Raw genomic sequence first — 23,186 nt, 5'->3', positions numbered from 1 at the left:
AAGACCCAGTAAAATGCCAGCATTGGGGGTTTGTGAACGGAATCCTGGGCTTGGAGCCAGTATAACCCTTCGGAATCGGCGTAAGCCCTCGGGGGTGACAGCTTCACACCCACCTGAGTGACTTGCCTAAGGCCTCATTGACCGGCTGTGAGCTGGACCGCGTTCCCCTCAGAATTCCCGGTGTAAGTCTCACAGCCTCTTTCCACATCTCTGAAGTAGAAGTGTTTTATGAGGAAAGGAGAAGATTTTTAATTTTCTCAGTACAGTTTATGGAAAACCTTTTCTGAAACTGATAATCCTAGGAATTGGACAGAGGACCCCATGTGTTAGTAAGTGCTATCAGTTACCACCAAAGTCTTTCTGAAATGGCCTTTCTGATCGAGCCTTTGTGGAGGAAGCTGCTGACATGTTCGTGCTTTTCTGGAACTCTCTGCTCACCCGCAGTTTTTGTCTCGTGTGCAACTTCAGAGTGGGGATTTGAGCTGCTGGTGTCTCTGATCTGGACAAGTCGCCTGCAGCCAGCTTCCTGCTGAAGGTCCCTGCCTTTCACTGAGGTCATTCCTCAGACCTCACAGTTGTGTTCGAAACACAGCAACTGTTTGCCTCAGACTCCATGGTTACGCATGGAGCAGGCTCTGAATAATCAGAAGTCTTTGGCGCACTTGAGTCGCGTTCATGGTAGTCATGGATTTTCATTGCTCCCCTCCGAGCATGTGCAGACTGCAGCCCACTAAGAAGGGAGGGATTCCTGGCAGTTTAAAATCAGTTAACAATAGGAACGAGCGCTCAGAACAAAAGGAAGGGGGAGTCCCTCACCCCAGAAGTGTGCTCGTAAGCACTGCTGGGCTGGCTCTCAGGGGTGTTCTTACACAAGCTTCTGCAGCTGGCTGCATTACAGGACCTCGAAGCTGCTGCGAATTCACTGAGGGAGGTAACTTGGCCACCCTCGGTCCCCCTCGGGTACATGCAGAAGCAGTGTCCTCTTAGGAGAGGGAATGAAAGGGCTTTAGGCTTCTTCCCAGATGCATGGCTGCCTTGATCTTGATCTTAAAACGCCTTTTATTTGCATCTCTGTTTCCACATCTTTAAAATCAGAATAATACTGGGGTGCCTGGGTGGCTCAGTCGGTTGAGTGTCTGACTTCGGCTAAGGTCATGACCTTGCGGTCCATGAGTTCAAGCCCCGCATCAGGTGCTGTGCTGACAGCTCGGAGCCTGGAGCCTGCTTCAGATTCTGGGTCTCCCTCTCTCTCTCAAAAATAAATAAACATTAAAAAAAATAAAAATAAAAAAGAACATGCTTAAAATCAGAATAATATTACTGCTCTCTACTATGTCTCTAAAAGAGACTTAGATTTTCAAAGAACAAGAGCTACTGTATGTAGTTTGCTATTTACAGTGAAGTTACTTTCATCTGATGATGTGTTCAGCAGATGTTTACTAAGCACGTACTAAGTTTAAAACATTATTAGGTATTAGGAGGGATATGAAACCACTGTAAAGGATGGGTATTTGAATTATTCCAGATAAAACTAAGGCTCATGAAAGCTAAGTAGCTCCTTTGAAGTTGAGCAGTGGTCAAGTAGCAGGGGCAGACTTGAGTCGAGGATGTCTGACCACAGAGCCTGTGCTGTTAGCCCTCACCTGCACCGCGTTCTTTTCCTAGGTTGGGGTGGGATGTAAAGTTTTGTGCTGATCTAGAAATAACAAGAGCATATGCTTACATCCTGGTTTTCACTTTTTTTTTTTTTTTTTTTTTTTTACTTCACAGGCATGTCACAGATCTAAACAACAGGGATTTAATTACTGTACATCAGCCATTTCTTCTCCATTGACAAAATCCATCTCATTAATGACAATCAGCCATCCTGGGTTGGACAGTGAGTATATTACTTTCTTTAAAATGAAGCATATTTTTTTTTTCAACGTTTATTTATTTTTGGGACAGAGAGAGACAAAGCATGAACGGGGGAGGGGCAGAGAGAGAGGGAGACACAGAATCGGAAACAGGCTCCAGGCTCTGAGCCATCATCATCAGCACAGAGCCCGACGCGGGGCTCGAACTCCCGGACCGCGAGATCGTGACCTGGCTGAAGTCGGACGCCTAACCGACTGCGCCACCCAGGCGCCCCAAAAATGAAGCATATTTTAAACACTTTTTTCCTATCATTTTTCTCCCTTTAAGACCCCGTAACATTACCTTCCAAAATTTGCCTCCCTCTTCTCCTGAATGGCTCATTTAAATAGAAAAGGTGACATACCAGTTTAGTTTTGGGATCTTCCTTCCAGTTTTGGGATTCTTCTTGTCAGGACATAGATTTGTTTTTTAACTTTTTATTTCGAAGTAATTTCGGACTTTAAAAATAGTTCTAAAAACAGTACAAAGAATTACCATATATTCTTTACCTGGAGTCCCCAGATGTCATATGTTTGATCCATCTTATCAAAGTCATAACTGTTTTTATCAGTCTCTCTTCTTCTATCACTGCCTTTAAAGTTTTTTTCTGAAACACTGGAGAGTAAGTTACAAACATGATGTGGTTGTATCTGAAAGTTATGCTATTCTGTTACCACAGTACAATTATGTGAATTTTATCCAGTACTCATTTGCTGAGCTCTTCAAAAATGTCATGAAGCTCATGAAGGACAAAGAAAGACTGAGATACACTTTCAGTTGGTTAAGCACGTGCTGAAAGGATTACATCTGCCAGTGATGAATGGAGCGGTATGCAGATTCGGGACCCATTGGCTGGCTGTGAAAGTTACATAGATGTCTGGCATCCGTAAGCACAGGGCCTTTGCAAATGAAAGATGCTCGGAAACATATTTGAATTGGATCTAAATATTTGCCAGGGAAAGGCAACTTGTTCTTTGAGAAACCTCACCTTTTTATTTTTAAAATCTTGATTCTTGTTTTCCTGAGTAGTTACAGTTTGAGATCTTGTGCTCATCAAAGGGGGAGTGATCCTTTCTTTGCCGAAAGACCGTGTATTCAGGAAGCTGAGGCAAAGGGAGTAAATAAACTTGCCTGGTGTTTCTGGTGTTTCTTCAGTGTCCCCTGATAGAACCCACCTTAAAAGAGCTGGAGAGGGGTGCCTGGTTGGCTCGGTCGATTAAGTGTCCGACTTGGGGCTGAGGTCATGATCTCACAGCTTATGAGTTTGAGCCCCACATCAGGTTCTGTGCTATTAGTGGAGCCTGGAGCCTGCTTTGAGTTCCGTGTCTCCCTCTCTCTCTGCCCCTACTCTGCTCATGCTCTGCGTGTGTCTCTCTCTCCCTCCCCCTCCCCCTCCCCCTCCCCCTCCCCCTCCCCCTCCCCCTCCCCCTCCCCCTCCCCCTCCCTCCCCCTCCCTCCCCCTCCCCCTCCCCCTCCCCCTCCCCCCCCTCCCCCTCCCCCTCCCCCTCCCTCCCCCTCCCCCTCCCCCTCCCCCTCCCCCTCCCCCTCCCCCTCCCCCTCCCCCTCCCCCTCCCCCTCCCTCCCTCTCCCTCTCCCTCTCCCTCTCCCTCCCTCCCCCTCCCTCCCCCTCCCTCCCTCTCCCTCCCTCTCCCTCCCTCCCTCTCCCTCTCCCTCTCCCTCTCCCTCTCCCCCTCTCCCTCTCCCTCTCCCTCTCCCTCTCCCTCCCTCTCCCTCTCACTCCCTCCCTCTCCCTCCCTCTCCCTCCCTCCCTCTCCCTCTCCCTCCCTCCCTCTCCCTCTCCCTCTCCCTCTCCCTCCCCCTCCCTCCCTCCCTCTCCCTCTCCCTCTCCCTCTCCCTCCCTCCCTCTCCCTCTCCCTCCCTCCCTCTCCCTCTCCCTCTCCCTCTTTCTCTCTCTCTCTCTCTCTCAAAAATGAATACATATTTTTTAAAAATTTGGAGACTCTGTCCTGCATTCGGGAGATGTTCTGTCTCAATTCATGACTTACCATGGGCCTGATCTTTTTAATTTTCGCCTTAGAACTAAGACACGATAAAGAATGCTGTTAACTTTGTCATCATTTTCATGATCAGCGATTCAGATCTGGCCTGTTTGACTAAAGGTGTGCCTACTGATGGAGTATTCTCAGAGATGCCGACAGAGCCTCACAGAACTGCAGCTAAAATCGCCCTTCCTGTTTTTCTTTGGGTTTTGATTTGATTTGGCTTTGGGTTAGAGGTCTTGCTGGTGCAGAGTGAAAATCATCATAACAGGATTGTTAATGGTGGATTTGATGAGCTTGGAGTGCTAGCGCTCAGTAGGGCAGGGCACTGAGACAGGAGGGCACTGTTGAGTGAGACCTTTCGGCCCTGTGTCCCTAACCGTTCACGACTGGTGAGTGTGGTGTCATGGTGGAGAGTCTACTCCCATAGCAACAGATGTCCACCACCAACAGAATGTGTCCCACGGAGGGATTTTTTTCCTGTATTTTGTGACACACACTCTTGATTCGTGCATGAAACACTTCATTAATTTTTCCTCCAAAAAGCAAGATGGTTTTTGACTGTGTTTTCAGTTGCTAGCCAAACACTATAAATAATGCGGCTAACTCCCAGAAAACACCGTCCTAGAGTGCCAGGGGTTCTGGCACACACAGCTTCTCCTCCTGTTGCTGGGAAATTTTCTGCTCTGCTCAGAGGGGACTGAAATGAGTTTGCAGACTGTTGTCAAGGGTTGATCTCCAAGCAGGAGTTTAATCCTTTGATCAAAATAGGGTGGGTACCCTCATTCTAACATTGTACGTTTCATACACGTTTGAACGATTAGGTCGTAAATTCGTTAGCGAGCCCCCCAATTTCCCTGATTTAGCCTACGCTGTAATTGGAGGGTTAATCAACTCTAATGACACTGTTTCTCCTTAGTCCCTCCCCACATACAATTATATTAATTTTCCCATCGGTATTTTTTTTTATTCTGCTCTAGAAACGTGATAAATGTTTTTTGCAGATGTAAAACTTCTGGCAGTTGAACAGGAGTATAAAACTTGTAATCCGTGTGCTGTACCTTTAAGCATCAAGGTAACTGGACATTTCTTGGTTTGCCACAGATTCCGGGCTTCCATTCCAAGTCACTTGAGCACTCTGCGTGGTTCGTGTGTAGTCACAGTCTTCCCAGCTGAAGGAATCCTAGTTACAATCTGCACAGTGAGATCGTAAAGCCTAGAACATTCAGTCCACTTAAAGTGTTTTAACTGGTGTTTCATTGTAAGCCCGTTGGGTGGCTGTGTGACCTTGGGCTACATAGTGAGATTCTTTGCCTCAAGTTACTTGATGAAACGGGTAACAACGTGATAAGGCTTACATATGAATTTATGTAAAGTCCTTAGCATATTTCCTGGCTTATAATAAGCATTTGTTATTGTTATGGAGCGAGTGAGTTCACAGTACCCAGAACAGCACCACAGTCTGTCTGTCCCTGACCAGAGTTGAAACAATGTTAGAGACACTAGAACGCCATCCTTCATGGTCTTTAAGTGGACTGTGCCTTATGAGTACGCTTGTCTAGGAACAAAATACTTTCTGAAATCAACCTTATCTCACTACTTTCCACTTCTGCCTGGGCTCTGTCTTCTTCCTTCAAAGAAATTAGCTCCTTCTACCACAGTCTTACAGCTGTTAACATCCAGGCATTTCTGAAAACGTGTGTCTCCTGCTCAGGAGGAGCAGGAATGTCTTGTCTGGAATGTCTTGTCTGGAATGTCTTGTTGGGTCATTTCCTAGAAGAGAAACACAGAGGAAACTCAACGTTATTTCTAAGCTGGTATCATTTTCTAAAATCCATCGATGCAGAGGAAAATACTGAGTCAAGATAGTGACTAATGTATTTCTGTGTCATTTTCTGGGGTGGGAAGTAGACAGACGACAGCTTATTTGGGAACCACAATGGGTGGGGAAGCTGTCCTCACTCATGTCTTGGCTGTGCTGTCGTGGTGGGAGGGAGCGTGATGAATGCATCTTGCCAGCTCATCTTTTAGGGACTCACAATAGCACCAAGGCTACCTGCATCATGGGGAGAATGCCGGGGAGGACTGCCCTCAGAGAGACCGCTCCTGGGGACCTGTGGCCCCATTTCTCCTTCTTGCATCAGAGAGGATGGAGTGGAGACTCCCAGCTTGCCAGGAGACTTAGATGGTTTCTTGATAGAACTTAAGCATAAATTTTGTTTCTATACATGCAGAATAATTCAGTTATTACAGATGATCCTTGCCCAAAGTATATTTTAACACATTTCATGGCTTATGCTCAGGAGATGCTTACCAGCAGCGGAGAAGGTGCTTGCTTGGTGGTGTTCCTGGAAGAGCCCTAACCACATTGGTGGTGGTGACGTTAAAAGGAGACTTGTACCCATTAGAGAGATGTTTTAACTCACAGGCTTCTTAACGAGAAGTCACTTTCCCTTTGTTTTTCAGGGTTTGTTATCACAAAGAACATATATGTTGAGGATCCTCCTTTAGATATTCCTACAAATAGGTTTTTCCAGATGATCCATGAAATTGTGACAAAGGAAGGAATCTGGTATAAGAAGAGAGCTCATTTTCATTTCCTGAATTTGCTTCACGTTTGGAAAGACTTTTGCAAGCACATGGAGATGGTAGCTTACTTTTCGTCCTAGGCCGTCACTGCCCAAGGAGCCGGCGTACCTGTAGTTGTGCCAGTAGTCCTGGATCTGTTACTGGACGTGGCTGCCCACAGTAAGCTGACATCACGTAGTATTTATGTGACCGTCAAGTTCGTACAGGGCTTTTTCATTTCATTTAGGACACTGAGCTTTCAGAAAGCCTGACAAAGGGAAATTAGTTTATTAATGTATTCATTCAGTGAGCATTTGAGTCACTCTTTGGCAGGCACCAGGCCACACGGTGTAGGAGACAGGTGAGTTTATAGATACAGTTGCTTTCCTCACCGCATTCTCACAGACCAGAGAATAGGTGAATGTAAGAAACGTGGGGTAGTAACAGGGGCGCCTGGGTGGCTCGGTCGGTTAAGCGTCCGACTACAGCTCAGGTCACGGTCTCACAGTCCGTGGGTTTGAGCCCCGTGCCGGGCTCTGTGCTGGCAGCTCAGAGCCTAGAGCCAGCTTCGGATTCTGTGACTCCTTCTGTCTCTCTGTCCCTACCCTGCTGGTGCTCTGTCTCTCTCTGTCTCAAAAATAAATAAACATTTAAAAAATTAAAAAAAAAAACAAACAAACATGGGACAGTACAGGAGCCTAGAACAGAGAATGCTCACTGGGATGAAGTCATCTCAAAGTTGAGGCCAGCAGAAGACTGGGAATTCACTGGGTGAGTTCACACAGGCATGCCACAGAGGTCTTAACCATTTGGTTCTAGACCCCTGCAAATATCACAGTAAAGCAAGTCAGATGAATTACTAAATCACTAGGCTTCCCAGTGCATACGAAAGTTACGTTTACACTATGCTCTAGTCAAGCATGCAACAGCATGATATCTAAAAAAAAACAGTGCACATACCTTAATTTAAAAATACCTTATCACTAAAAAATGCTAACCATCATCTGAGCTTTCCGTGAATTGTAATCTTTTTGCCTGTGGAGGGTCCTGCCTCCGTGTCTGTGCCTGCTGAAGGTTGGGGTGGCTTTGGCCATTTCTCAGAATAAGACAACAGCGAAGTTGGCCACATGGATTGATTGTTCCAGTCACAAAAAATTTCTCTGTAGCATGTGATGACGTCAGATGTCGTTTGATAGCATTTTAGCCACAGTAGACCTTCCACAATTGGAGTCTGTCCTCTCAAAACCTGCCGCTGCTCTATCAGCTGAGTGTAGATAATACTCTAAATCCTTTGTTGTCATTTCAGCAAATTCCCAGCATCTCCCCCGGGAGTAGCTCCCATCCCAGAATCCACTCTCTTTGCTCATCCATAAGAAGCAACTCCTTATCTGTTGTTTTGTCACAAGATTGCAGCAATTCAGTGCCCTCTGTAGGCTCCACGTCTGATTCTTGTTTTTTCCACACCACATCTGCAGTGACGTCCTCTGCTGAGATCTTGAACAGCTCAATCCATGAGGTTTGGAATCAGCTTCTTACAAACTCCTGTCCACGCTGATATTCTGACCTCTTCGCAAGAATCACCAGTTTTCTTAATGGCACCCAGAATGGTGAATCCTTCCCAGAAGTTGGCCAGATCCATCAGAGGAATCCCCTGTCTATGGCATCTGTTGCCTTACAAAATATATTTCTTAAATAATAACACTTGAAAGTCAGAATGACTCCCTGATCCACGGGCTGCAGAATGGATGCTGTGTTAGCAGGCCTGAAAACATTAACCTCCTCATACATCTCCATCCAGGCTCATGGGTGACCAGGTGCATTGTTAATGAGCAGTACTGTTTTGAAAGGAATCTTCTGTTTCTGAGCAGTAAGTCTTGATAATGGGCTTACAGTATTTAGGAAACCAAGTTGTGAACAGATGTGCTGTCATCCAGACTTTGTTCCATTGACAGAGCACAGGCAGAGTAGAGTTAGCACAATTCTCAAGGACCCTAGGATTTTCAGGATGGTAACTGAGCATTGGCTTCAACTTGAAGTCAGCAGCTGCATTAGCCCCTAACAAGAGTGTCAGCCTGTCCTTCGATGCCTTGAAGCCAGGCACTGACTTCTCCTCTCCAGCTATGAAAGTCCTGGATGGCATCTTCTTCTGATATAAGGCTGTTTCATCCACACTGAAAATCTGTCATCCAGGGAGCCACCTTCATTAAGGATCGCAGCCAGATCTCCCGGAGAACTTGCTGCAGCTTCTACGTCAGCCCTTGCCGCTTCACCTTGCACTTGGATGTGTGGGGCTGGCTTCCTTCCTTAAACCTCCTGAACCAACCTCGGCTAGCTTCCCACTTGTCTTTGCAGCTTCTTCGCCTCTCTCAGCCTTCACAGAATTGAAGAGATCCTTGCTCTGGACTAAGCTTAGGCTTAAGGGAATGTTACGGCTGGTTTGATCTTTGATCCAAACCACTAAAACTTCCTCCATATCAGCAATAAGCCTGTTTCCCTTTCTTATCGTTTGTGTATACATACAGCGGAGAAGCACTTTTTATTTCTTCAAGAACTTTCCTTTGCATTCACAGCTTGGCTGTTTGACATGAGAGGCCTAGCTTTCAGCCTGCCCCAGCTATCCACATGCCTTAATCTTTAAGCTTAATTATTTCTAGCTTTTGATTCAAAGTGAGAGACGTGTGACTCTTCCTTTCCCTTGAACACTTAGAGGACTTTGTAGGGTTATTAATTGGCCTGATTTCAATATTGTGTCTCAGAGATCAGGGAGGCCCAAGGCGGGCAGGGTGAGTAATGACTGGTCATTATCGCGTAAGTTTGCTGTCTTAAACGGGTGTGGTGTGTAGCGCCCCCAAACAATCATAATAGGCCACTGATCACAGATCACCGTCACAAATATAATAATGGTGAAAACATTGGAAATATTGTAAGAATTATCACGACTGCTCAGAGACACAAAATGAGCAGATGCTGTTAGCAAACTGGTGCCGATAGGCTAGTTCAACACAAGGTCACCAGAGACCTTCAGTTTGTAAAAATTGCGGTATCCATAAAGTTCAGTTAAACAGAATACAATAAAACGAGGTATGCCCGTATGTGGAAAGCATGGCCGAGGGGTTGGGGTTTCTTGTCCAAGGGCAGTGGAGTGATTTAAGTTGATAAAGTAGGTTGATTCGGACACTTCAGAGAGACCACACTGAAGAAAGTGTTGGGGAGCAAAGGTCATGGATCAGGAGAAGGCTACTGCAAGATCCACGTGAGAGCACACGGTGGCATTAGGGGAGAAGTTGATGTTCAGAGAATTCTAGACCACATAGAATAACTGAATCGAGGCAAGATGGAAGCATTCAATGATGGGGCCCAGGTCTCTGTTCTGAGCAATTCATTAGATGTTAGGTACCGCTTACCAAACAAAGGAATACAGGAGGAGGGGTGGGTGTGGAGAAGAGAGATGTCACTCACGTGCTTCCTCAGTTCGTGCTGCCTGTGGGACACGCCCCAGAGGTGAGCAGAGAGAGATGAACACGTCTTGAGCTCAAAGGGAGAGCTACGGCCTGAGGGTGGAAAGGTGTGTGTCACCAGCCCAGCGAATTCAGCTTGTACTTTGGGAGGGCAGGGCGTGAGGAGGTCTGGGGTGAGGGAGAAGAGAGCTGGACACGGAATCCTGAGAAACACCACTACTCCAGATGTTTCCACTCTCAAGAAAAACAACTCCAGCTATAAATTATGACCATTAAAAATAATGGACTTCTTGTTTTCTTACTCTGGCAAGTACGTGTTTGTTGGATGAATTTTTTAAGCTATGTTAGAATTCTACATACTCAGAAGTAAAGACGAAAATGTGAATAAATACGTTGTTCACTAGGCAGCCTTTCCTGGAACCACACAGGCTAGCAACATTATTCTGTTCAGCATGGTCTCAGGTGCCTTTGACTTTGTCCCAGTACAGTTGGCGCTCTCTAATGTCTCGTGTTGACCTACTTCTCAGCCCAGCCACGGATGCAGCCAGCAAGGCGGGTCTCCTTCTCCGTCCGCATCTCTCCACATCTCCTTAAGTCTAAAACTCTCTTTTCTCTTGGCTCTTCTCACTCCATTGATGGCGAGGAGGAGTTGCGTAGTAAGTAAGCCACTGTAGTGTCCACGGCTGTTCTCCAGGGTCTGACAGTGCTGAAAATGCTGTCAGCTTGGTTCTAAGAAACTGGGGATTTGTACCCCCTTGCATGCCATTGTTTCTAAACCATTTGTCTTCCTGCTTTGCTTTGAGAATTAATTTGGATGAAACAGTTTTTGTCTGCTATATGCCACGTGCACTGGTTGATCTAGTGGCCTGATTCCAGGGCATGGGGAGGTGTTCCCATCCCACCTTGTACCTTTTGTAATACTGAGCGCTGGTTTCACAAAGCTTTCTATTTGATAGTGTAAATTTCATTTTCCCATGTTTTGCTTTTTTTTTGGTCTCATGAGACAGATATCTAGATATCCACCTGTGATATTTAAAAGCTAATGTTAAACTTTTTTCTTCTCACCTTTCAGACCTGTCTTTAAAAATACCTTTCCGTTGGGGCGCCTCTCTGGCTAGAGCCTGCAACTCTTGACCTCGGGGTTGTGAGTTCAAGTCCCACATTGAGCATAGAGATTACTTTAAAAGAACAAAAAAAGAAGATAAAAATACCTTTCCTCTGAGTTTACACCACGTGGATTAGGGAGTAAGAGTTATAGATGTATTTCCTAACTTCCCATTTTCTCTCCTTTGGAACTTTTATTTTTCAATCCTTTTACTACAGTGTGGATTTCAGATTAATATATTCTTATTTGATAATGCCTAAATTTTAAACACTCTGTCTCTCAAAAATAAACATTAAAAAAATTAAAAAAAAAACTTTATAAGGTTTTAGTAAGCTTGGAAAGGAAATGAATTCTACCCCCTGTGAACATCACTTTTCAGTTATGCAAGATTTCTGGAAAATTCCAGGATTGCTATTTTTAATGGAAAAAAACATTTCTAGTATAAAGGTAAATACTGAATTGTTTTCATATAACTACGGTAACATCTTGATTTGCGAGTATAATTCATTCTAAAAACATGCTTGTGATCCAAAGCACTTGTATATTAAAGTGAATTTCAAGAACCATTGGCTCAGTTGTGATCATGTGACATCTGGCATCATGTACTACTCGTGTTGCAAGACATCACTCATTTATCAAGTTGAAATTTACTAGAAATGTTTGCTTGTCTTGCAGAATACTCATTGAACAAATTACTTGCAATCCAAGGTTTTACTGTGATAGGAGCCTCAGAGAATTACAATATTTGTATAATTGAGCAACCTAATTCCCTACCACTTGCTGACCCTACATTTCAGCAGTATTTAGGTACCAAATTATTTATTTAAATATTAAAATTTTATAATCAATATTAAGCTGAGGGTGACATCTTTGCATTGTTCTTAAAAGAAAGTACCTTATGTACAGTAACATAAAGTTTAATTTCTCTTAAATGGAAGTCATCTTATATTCAGTACTTTTTTCATAATGAAAAGATGTTTCGTGAATAGGCACACCATAAGATACTTACTTTATACCAGTTGTAGTAGGAGGAAAGTTGTGAAAATCTGCTTACAACTTTGAGCGTTCAGAAATTGTCAAGTCTGTTTCATCTCAAAGTATTGTGTACCTGGGGACATAGGTCCACATGTGGCAGATGAGGTAAAGGTCCCAGTGGTATTTCTTCTACCTCTAAGACGAAATTATTAATCTAGAACGGCACTGGTTATACAGCTAATCCAACAGGATGAAATTATAAAAGTATAGAGGCTGGAAGAAACCTTTGAACCAGGTATCTAGCCTTCTTCAAAATGTGTTCCTTACCCTGAAATACCAGTGAGAATTCTGGAGGTGGAGGGGAGAGGAAGGGAAAGAAAGGGGTTGGTTCATGGCCAGATAAATTGAGGAAAAGTCCAGTTAAGCTGGTTTCAGATGCTAATGTGTACATTGTGAATTCCCAAGGCAGTGTTCAATAAGTTGTGTTTCCCAAACGCATTAGCTAGGTAACCACAATATGTGCCTGACTGTGGATAACATCTCATGAGACTAGTATTCCATGGAACGCACTTTAAAAACCATTGACCCGGTCCATCCAGTAGTTCCGACTCTGGAATATTAGTATATTATGTCTGCAGGTTATTTCAAGACTTTAAGAAAATCCTACTTGAAATACACTGTTTACCTGCCATAATACTTTGTAGGCTGACTTCAGTGACAGATTTCTTTGCTTTTGTCTGTAATTATACCGTAGAGTTATCATTGGCTAATTTATACTCTTAGGTAGGTGCACTGAAAACTTGATGGCCCTTCAGGAATCTCAGAGGCATTGGTTGATTAACCACTGTTCTCAGAACCAAATCTAAGAGGTCATAGTAAATGAATGAATTTTTTATTCGGCAGTGAAAAGGTTGGAAATCCTTACCAGAGTCCCAGATTCTCCCAGTACTCAATCACATATTTGTTCAGTTTCTAATTTATTCAGCAGAAATCTACTGGGAGCTGATTCTTGGCCAGATCCTGTGCTAGTTGGTGTTTTTCTTCATTATGGATTTTGCTTTCACTTTGTTCATATTACTAGGTTGGTAACTTGCTAGGTAATTGCTCTAGTTAGTGTACAACAGAGCCTGACAACGTGAGAGAGTTTAATGCTGCTTCTGTCATTCAGGGTTCCTGGGGTGCAAAAGGTTATAAAGCCACTGATCTAAACCACACTCTTGGTTTTTTGTTTAAGTAAATTAAGGTATCCTGAGGTTAAAATGCTGACAATTTCACACCTAGATCATGCAGAAACTAGGGAACAGATCCCAGATCTTACTCTTACTCTGCTCATCTCGATGACCATGCATTGTAAGTGAAATAGAAGAACCCAAGTAAGTAAAAGGAAAAGCTATAGAAAGTACTCTTTTGAAGACTTAGAATTGGTTGTTAAGTTTCCTATCTATTATTCCTACTTGTTGGCTATCCACTTAGTAATAACTACCATTTTGCATTTCTAATCAGAATCTAGAACAGGTTGGACATTTAAGTTCAAATGCTGGTAATCTGGTAGTAGAACATCTTCAGATCTCTGTCAAATGAGGGTTTTACTCCTGGTCATCTCCAGTCCTTGAAACCCACCTGCAGGAGAAGGTGTGTGTTTTGTTCACACTGTAACAGGAGTTGTACTGACGGCCTTTGTCCGCCTGGAATCACACACACAAAGTATTTCCGTGCCTGATCTAAAAACTGGAAATCCTTCATCGTGGTATGATTGAGACCATCTCCTCTAAGTCCTGACGTAGCTCCAGCTTTATTAGCATGTGGTCGGTAAGGTATCGTAGTGTTCCTAATGCTTTCTCCACTTACTGCTCTGCTGTGTGCCTTAGCCTGGGTGCTAATGACCCGCTTCAGTTTACGCTCCGATGGTGATGGAGGAAGGAAGGATGCACCTGCCGTACACGCCATATCAGTGTCAGCCTGGCAAGGACCACACCGTCGGTTTCATCTCCCTCATTTCACAGATGAGGAAGTGAAATGCAGAGATCTCACCCCAAATCAGTAACAGGACCAAGACACCCCCCCCCCCCCCCACACACACACACAGCCAGCTCTGGTGCCCTTTTCCTCTTCACTCATCCATTTCCAGGAATAGTCAGGAAAACAGCAGGTACATGGTAGCTAGATATTTTGGTATGGAAATCCACGAAAGCAAAATGAACAGCAAACAGAATATGAATGATATTTCATTTTCGATTTTGTGTTCTTCCCGTGATGTCATCTCAGAAAGATGGCCTATGGAAACGGAGCGTTGAGGAGAACAGGAATTAAACATGTTTCGTGTATGTTTGAGCGTGGGGACAAAAATGTTGATTTGGGGCTTGCTCAGTGATGTGATTCTTGGATGAAATTTTTTGTCGTGGGGAATTCACGCCTACTGCTGCCTATTTCCAGTTCTGATACTGAGTTTTGAGGTGAATTTTTCCTTCTTCCAAACCCTTAGGAGAAGGCACTGTACAATGGCTTTCGGATGCTCTCTCTGCTCTGCGTGTGTCGTTGTAAATATTTTAAGCCTCTTATCTGTCACCCAGGCACTGTCCTTTGGTTCCAACTTTTCCTCTGCCATTTTTGTTTTCCAGATTCACGGCCTTTCCACAGCACCAGTGCTAACCTGACCGAGAGGTACTGCACGTTTATTTTGTTACTTCTTTCCCCGAGATGAAGGAAACCCAAGATGTCTTACGACATTTCACTAAGTAAACTGAGAAGTTAATTCAGCTCATTGGATTCTTACTTCCTTAAGTGATAAATTTGGAATAATGGCTACAAGTGGTTTGTAGTGAAGACTCTCTATCGTTTTTAAATAATGTCTTCAGTAGTTTTTTCCTTTTGTTCTCTACACTGCCCTGACGATAAAGGTTTGCATTTATTCAGGAGAGGAAACACTTGTATTCGACTTTATGAACTTCTGTACTCTGCTTCTAAGAATTAAGCCCTAAGCCTGACAACATTTTGTTTCACTGTTTGCACGCGTGTGTATTCGTATGCACACGTGTCTGCGTGTGCACGCGTGCAGGGAACTGTACGTTAGCCATTTTAAGCTTTAAAGCCATTTTCTTCTGCCTACACGGATATGGCTCATAGCTTTGTCCGAGTAAGTGAATTGGTTCTTTACTTGACAGCAGGCAGGTTTGTATTTTGACTCATTGTTTACTATTCTATTCCTCTTGTCATGCTTATGGGGTTCTAAAATATTCTAATGTAAGCATCATGGGGGCTCTGATTACTGCCCTGCACTTGAGCATGTGTCTTTTCGCAGAGGCATCGGTTGTGACTCAGTGATCCAGAACTCTCAGTATGAATGCTTCTCTTTGTATTTCTGTCGTACTTTATTTCTCCTTTGTCTTCTCTGGAACAGTGCTCTCACACCATTTCCCCCTTATCATAATAACAGACTGCTTTATTTTGTAAACAGTACTTCATGTATAAACAGACCTTAGCTCCTGAAGAGGATTGTTCCCCCTCTTGAGGGGTGCCTTGTCCTCTCACAGAGGCCCTTGAGGTAGACACGGCTTTTCTGTGGAAAAGTTCTTAAAATAACGATTGTAGAACACCTGGGGAACGTAGTGTAAGTAGATTCCTTTTCTGTGGAATGGCTTGTGTCTACACGTGCCCCACATTCTCTGAGGAAGTCCACCGTTGCGAACTTCCTGAGGTCCAAACATGTCCGTCTGTGATGGACCCGTGTAGCCTTCCTGAACGAGTAGATCAGTACCCCTGGCTCTGGGTGAAACTCCTACAGCGGAGCTTTCTATACTCTCCTCCCTCCTAAAATCGTGCAAAGCTGTGTGCACCAGTATTGATTGTCCAGTGTGCCAGAAGACTGAAAAAATGGTGTGTGATTTCTGCTTTCAGGGAATTTGGATGTGCATTCAGTCATAAAAATTCCTTTACAGCCTTTATTAACACGTCCATCTTTCTGTTGTCTTTATGAGTTTCTTCTCTAGCACCTGTTTGATGCAAAGGTGTGTATAAATTGAGTGCTATTTTAGATTAAGAAGTTTCAGATAAAATAATGAATAATTGACAGGCTCTTTCACACCAGGCCACTAAAAATCTATTACTAAAACACTGATGGCCGACACAAGAAAACTTAGCCAGGTTTTGGGACCAGAACAGTTTTGGTTTTGGGACCAGCGTGGTGGTGTCCTCTGTTCTCAGGTCTTACTCTGTGGAACCGCTCAGCAGCCTCTGTCCGTCTGTTCATCTGTTGCCCGTTGTCATGTGTGTGCATAATTTGACTATGACTTGTAGCTAAAATGATACATGGTTATGAAGAATTGTATTTTTTGGCTCTGTGTTTACTTTTTAAAAATTTCTGTAGTCTTTTTTAAAAATCACTCTTCTTGTTTTTATTTAGTATAACAGAAGAGACCTATAGTTTCCTGCCTCAGAGCCCCTCCAAGAAAGATTTTGAAGGCAAGAGTGGAACAAAAGTCAGCCGCACATTCAGCTACATCAAGAATAAAATGTCCAGCAGTAAGAAGAGCAGAGTAAGTACCGCTGGGGGCATTCCTTGCGTGATGGCCTTCGTTGGTCATCTGTAGGCTCCTGTCACAGCCTGCATGCACCCAATACCTAATTACATAATGAGGACGTAGGGAAATAAGCACAGAGATAATCCTTGAAATGGCCTAATACTTGAAGAAAAATAGCAACAAAAGGTAATACCGCTAATTGGGTTTTTACTATATGCTAAGAGCTTTCCATGTATTATTTTACGTAATCGTTTCCATAGCCGTATGGGGAGATCCTGTTCTCCCCTTCCTGGGAGTAAGCTACCCTGTGAGTGTGTGCTGCTCACAGCAGTGGAACCAAGATTCCGATCCCATACTCGACCACGTGCCTTCGTCAGTAAACTGGGTTTAAAATGCACCTGAGGATTTTATGCCAAGATCAGGAGATGGAAAATATTTGCATTTGGGTTTAGAAGTTAGAAGGATTGGGGCGCCTGGGTGGCTCAGTTGGTTAAGCGTCTGGCTTCGGCTCAGGTCATGATCTCGCGGTTCGTGAGTTTGAGCCGCACATCGGGCTCTGTGCTTCGGATTCTGTGTCTCCCTCTCTCTCTGCCCGTCCCCCACTCACACTCTGTCTCTCTCTCCTTCAAAAATAAATAAACATAAAAAAAAAAGAAGGATTTCCCCACAGAAAATTATAAGAGACTTTAAGACAAAAGTGGATTCTTCAATTTAGTCCTATGAGGCTGTTGCAGGGTATTGTCTTTCATGCGTTAAAATATTTAAACGTTTTTTGTCTGTTTATTTTTTCCATACTCCTGGGAATATTCGAAATACAAAAATAGATAAAAACCACCTGTAATAACCCCACATAGAGACAGGTACTCTTCTCATTTTTTTTCAATGTACTTTCAAAAGAAAGGAAGACAAGGGTTTCCTTTTCTTCTACTGATTCCCAGTCCTAAACCAAAATCGGTTCAGTGTCACCTCAGTGGGAGAGGACCTTCTACCTTCCATTCACCCACCCACCCACCCAGCCAGCCTCCAATAAAATAAAGGAATATCTTTAAAAAAAAAAAAATTTTTTTTCTAAATGGAAATCAGTGACAAGCTCTTGCTGAGGAATCACTATATATACATGTGTGTATACATGTGTGTGTGGCATGTCCATACACACACACACACACACACACACACACACACACACACACCCGTACCTACTTAGAAGTAAGGAATACAAACGCTGAACTCAAGAATATTGTTGTAAAAGTATACCCCTCATACTCTCCCCAAGCCACCTGCCACCAAATGTAACAAGCCTCTTAGGCCCTCAGTTAAGTGGGCTGCTAGAAGTAGAGCCCATGTATTTTACCGGGTTTTGTAAATAAGCTGTCTCTCCTTTAGCCAATACTAGGTTCAGTGATGACTCAGAGGAGTTTTTCCACAAAACCTGCCACCGAAATTGTGTTTTCATTTTTCTTGCCTGGATGCAGAAGGGGAGAAAGTGGGGCAGTCAGGAAAGCGCAGGGAAAGATGCAAGGATGTTTCCAGAATAATCCTATATATAAGTATTAACTTCATAATTAAAAAAAATAGGGTTGAGGTTAAATTCAGGACAGAATGCTTAGCAGTGTTCTGCATACTGGCAACAAGGCTTAAACAGAGTCTTACCTGTTGTACCTATCACTGCTGGCTGGGACCCTGGCTGGCATCAACAAAAGAAAATCTTGGCAAAGATCAGTGTAGATTAGCTAGGTAGTATCATCAAATGACTTCTGTAGCCTCAGCATTCTGCTAGGTGCTAATAATGCTCCTAAAGAACTAAAGATCATTGTCTTTGAGAAATTTTATGATCTATTTGGATGCTTTCAAGTGTGTTTTGTTGTCGTTGTTCTGTTTTTAGACTGTGAGGTCTTCATTTGGAAGACCAGTAAATGAGTGAAGAGACCCCTTCCCATCCATCTCCCCAGGGATGTTGACTTTCAGGGCAGAGCAGTGAATACGCCACTGATCGCATTAGTGAGAGGACACAAACACACATAAACAATGTAAGACTAAATTTAGAAACTGGAACCTGACCTTTATAAAAGTCTCATCCCAGGGGCGCCTGGGTGGATCCGTCAGTTAAGCATCTGACTTCGGCTCAGGTCATGATCTCATGGTTCATGGGTTCAGGCCCCCGCGTCGGGCTGTGTGCTGACAGCTCAGAGCCTGGATGGAGCCTGCTTCAGATTCTGTGTCTCCCTCTCTCTGCCCCTCCCCTGCTCATATTCATTCATTCATATTCTCTCTCTCTCTCTCTCTCTCTCTCTCTCTCTCTCTCTCTCTCTGTCTCTCTATCTCTCTCTTTCTCAAAAATGGATAGATAAACATAAAAAAAAGTCTCATCCCATCCTCCATACTTTACAAACTGAAGTACAGAGAGCTATGCTTCAGGTCACAGAACTAGATATTAGGGCAGAACCTCTTTGACTTCCAGCAATTAGTGCACTTCATTTCCTGCTCACTCATAAATAACTTCAAACAACTGGCATTTGCTAGTAGAATGAAGAGAAAGGCAGGACAAAGGAAGGAAATTGTTAGAGCAGAGTCTGGCAGAGACCATTATCAGTCGACCCTTGGTGTCTGAGCATCTCCTTTGCCAGAATGACAACACTGTTTTGCAAAATGAGCCTGGTTCCTCTTTTCACGCTTGGCTTCAAGACCTTTGGGGGCTCGTGCTGCCTCTAGCAGTGGAAACGCTCAGAAAATTACAAATCTGAAATATGGACTTGCAGTCCATTTCCCATTATCAGGTGTTTAGAAAAGGGCCCACTGGCCACATCCATCAAGAAGGTTAAGAGTGAGCCGTCTTTCATATGGAAGAGCTCACTTGTGTCAATGCACCAAAAGAGAGTAAGAAGTAGGTGAAGTAGTGAAATGATACATTTTACGTCCAGTTACATTAAATGCCCTGACTTAATATGCCATTGCACTGATAAGCTAGAGCTTTCTCCTACAGAAGCATTTCCTTCTCTAAACAATGACAAAAATAAGTATTTTCTTAGTGTGATGATGCACACTCTACCGTTTCTCATAACTACTGACAAATGTCATTTCTCCCTAATGTTAAAACAATTGAAAGTGTGACTGTGGATATTAATACTAGTTTTTCTTTTGAAAATAATGGTTTTACTGCCTTTAAATTATTTTTAAAAGAGCTACTATTAGAGATCTAACCTATTTTTATTAACCTAGTGTACAGTATAATCAGTCCTACCTCTTTTAAAGGAAAAATTAAAGCATTTAGTGAAGATATATTAAATTGCTACCTGTAAATTCTTAGCAGAGTCTCTAGGAATGGTTTGGAAATTTTTACTTTTCTTACAATTAGGTATGATAGATATACTCATGAAAATAGTTTGTTGTTATTAACTTAGATATAGCCCACTGTTCATTTTTATGTTATTATATGTGCTTAAGGGTCGATTTATATGTTGGCAACTCTTAAGTAATATTCTAAGGAGCCAAAAGTCAGCCACTGTGTAATAGATTATTCACATTTTGCCTGTAGCATGGAGTTCTCTAGATAGGTGTATAGATATTATCTAGGTAGATAGATCTAGGATTTGAGAAATTGAGTTCTGGCCCTTCATATGTCCTTTTAAAACATTAGCAGTATCCGACATGTAATTAGATAAGCGTATTGGATGTTTTTTAGAACGGGGGCAAGCCTAAACAGGAAGTGTAACAGGAAGACTGGCGGGTTCTGCTTTTGTCTTTAGCATCTTCTCATAGTACCGCTTCCTGCCAGTAAGTAAGTTCGCTGGCTTACAGACTATTTAAACACTAATGTGCACCGTGATCCTGTTCATGCAGAGGAAGTGAAGTGACCCCCTTTAAACCAGCCTGTCCCACTGATTTTCTTCTCTAAGCTTTCCTCCTTGCAGATTAGCCGGGAGATACGTGGGCAGATACGTTTACACGAATTCTTAATCTGACTTGAAGTAGGCATTTTGGGGCAAGGGCTGTGCTCCTGCAGACCTGCCCCTATCCAGCCCCACCTCGGCGTGCCCGTGCTCGGCGTAAAAGAGCCGACCCCGTCAGCCATGCAGAGGAGCCGTGTGCCAAGGCTGGAGTCAGTGTTAAATCCAGTTCCCTCTCTGCTCCCTTCTCTGATTAAACATGGGCAGCGTGTCCGTGGCTTCATCCCAGCATGTTTCGCAGTCATCCGGAGTGCTCTCTGGTCTTGTCTTTGTAATGGCTTGTCTAAAGCAGTAGGTTTTGAAAGGGAGAACTCGTTTTCCTTCTGAGTCCCCTAGTGTAGTTATTTCCTGCCTCCTTCCCTGAAATACCGTGGGCGCCGACTTCCCCAGCCGTGTTGAACACGCAGAAGTCACACTGCAGAAAACAATGGGTCACCACTCGACCACAGGCGAAGCAGACCTCACTGAGAAGTCTTCTTAGGAAGCATCCCGATTTCAACACCATGAGGAGTCTTTCTAAACAGATAGAAGATGTGTTCCTTAACTTCTAAGTGTTAATTGGCCTCAGTCCTTCCAGACTGACTATCGTGTGGCCGAAGCACCGTCCACACATGCTGCATTCTGGGGACTTCGTTCTGTTTCATTTCCAGGGTACTTGGCCTTCCTGGCAGCATGCAAATGGTTAAGCTTGTCTTAAGGAAACAAGCAACTTCAGCCCTCCCTCCTTCCCTTTCTCAACCAGTCCCTGGCTTCCTCTTACGGTTTCTCTCATGGCAGCTCGAAGCTGCTACGCTCTGCCCTGCCGGCATGCGCCCCTCCTTCTGTGACAGCACGCTTCCTGGCATGGGAGTCGAATCATGTCGGTAAAATGGGGTCGGTTTCACGAAGTACCCCTCATAACAGTGAGACTCACAGGACCAAAACATGGGGAGGTAAGAGCCTGACTGCTTTAAGGCACTAAATCCTAACAAACACAGAAAGAGACCGGGAGGCGGGGGGGGGGGGGGACGGTGGTTAGGTTACTGTTTTGTTTTTATCCTTGGAAGAACTAGTTTGGATTATTGTGAAGGATGAGGGTATTATTTATTACTTATTCAGATTTGATGAGCTTTGTGAGGTTGGAGAGCATGTTAGTTGCCGTAGATGAGTTTCTCAGCTCTTGGAGCACGCATTAGCTTTCTTGAGCAAGGAGGCAGATGCTTTTCAGTTTAACGTTTACGCATGGAGAAGCCTGTGGCCAAATGTGGTTAAGAGTGAGAAATACTTGGAAAAAACTGCATTTGCTATTGCTTGTTATTAGAATGTTACGTACGTACTTCAGCCATTACTAATTCTCACTTAGAACAGTTTCCTGTTTTGTAAAGTGAAGTAGTTTGTTTTTTTCCCTTTCTTGTCCTCCTTTTTGTGGTTCTAAAGTGTAGCAATTTGGCTCTTAGATTTTTGATACGTGTTCTGTTCGTTAACCAAGGGCCGTACACGAATCAGACCTGGCCAGCACTCACCAGGTCAGTATGGTGGACAGGTTCTGAATTAGGAAGTCAGAAGGCCCGGGTTGTGATTTGGGCTGCCGATCATTTGCCGTGTGACCTTCTGTGAGTCAACAAACCTCTCCAGCCCTTGGCAATGGAGAGGAGTGAAGAGAGCAGAGCTGAGGAGTCGGCCAGATCTGGGTCTGCATTCCAGTGGGGCCGTGGTTGGCATGTGGGCTCAACTGTAGTATTAAACACCCTGTGCCTTGGTGTCCTTGAACGTGCAGTGGAGATGATGGCTTCTTCACTGGGTGTATGTTCCCATCTGTGGTGCTTGGCGCATGGTAGCTGCTCAGAGCTGGTGTCTGTGATCCTGATCTCCTCGGGTGTACGACGGGCAGCGCGATGCCCTCCTTTCACCTCACAGTTATGGGATCAGGTGCGGTAACGCACGCAGAGGCCTTGATTCAGAGTATGAGGTGCTTGGTAGTTTGTCACAGGGGCTCGCTTCGGGGTACCTGTCCTACAGGGATTATTTTAGATTGCAACAGCGGTGTGTGTCTATGTGGGGGATGGTAATACTTGTGGCTGGAAACAGTTGGAGGAGAGCCCCCCCGAGGAAAGCTTCCTGCTGCCCCAGGCTGACGCGAGAAGGGCTGCTGTCCTTCCTGCTCCCTGCCTGCAGCCGGCCCTCAGCTCGTGGCCTGCGTCCTCCATGGGCCGCGCTTGGGGGGAGGAGCAGCGTTCTTGGCTGCCCCACGTTCCCCTCCTGCAGCTCCCGAAGCCTCTTCCAGGTGTTGGTCCTGGAATGTTGTGTCCATCGGTCTGAACAGCCGCTGAGCAAGCCGCTGACAGAACTGCTTGGCCTGCCCGGTCTTCCCGGAGTGTGTCTCATGAAGCCCAAATGCTCACAACTTTCAAAGACCATCGTCCAGGACCGCACTCCTGACTTGCATCCCAAACACTCGCCACGACCCACCATTGACCACATGCCGTCCGGGTGCCCGGGTGAAGGGAAGGCTCTGGCATCCAGCTAACTCTAAACTCTTTTCTTTGGCAGGAAAAGGAAAAAGAGAAAGAGAAAATCAAGGAGAAGGAGAAAGATTTGAAGGAGAAGGACAAGGACAAGAAGACTGTCAACGGACACGCTTTCAGTTCCATCCCTGTTGTGGGTCCCGTCAGCTGTAGCCAGTGCGTGAAGCCTTTCACCAGCAAGGACGCCTACACTTGTGCAAGTAAGTGACACGCCCCTTT

At 44.4% G+C, this 23,186-nt stretch overlaps 1 protein-coding gene across 13 annotated transcripts in view; it reads left to right on the top strand.

Moving 5' to 3' along the window:
• Positions 1-23,186, top strand: part of AKAP13 (A-kinase anchoring protein 13) — a 334,406-nt gene that overhangs the window by 258,631 nt on the left and 52,589 nt on the right. For 10 of the 13 annotated variants that reach the window (XM_045058848.1, XM_045058847.1, XM_045058844.1 and 7 more), the window contains 5 exons: positions 1,771-1,879; positions 10,450-10,578; positions 14,621-14,663; positions 16,402-16,534; positions 22,993-23,167. In XM_045058848.1, coding sequence (XP_044914783.1) covers positions 1,771-1,879; positions 10,450-10,578; positions 14,621-14,663; positions 16,402-16,534; positions 22,993-23,167 — 589 coding nt within the window. The remainder of the gene's footprint in view (positions 1-1,770; positions 1,880-10,449; positions 10,579-14,620; positions 14,664-16,401; positions 16,535-22,992; positions 23,168-23,186) is intronic. The other 3 variants (XM_045058850.1, XM_045058849.1, XM_045058854.1) reach the window with 1 other exon arrangement.

The sequence above is a fragment of the Felis catus genome, chromosome B3 (genome assembly GCF_018350175.1).
Source record: "Felis catus isolate Fca126 chromosome B3, F.catus_Fca126_mat1.0, whole genome shotgun sequence".
Classification (NCBI taxonomy): domain Eukaryota; kingdom Metazoa; phylum Chordata; class Mammalia; order Carnivora; family Felidae; genus Felis; species Felis catus.
The sequence above is the reverse complement of the archived record's forward strand: the minus strand, read 5'-3'. Positions and strand labels throughout refer to the sequence as shown.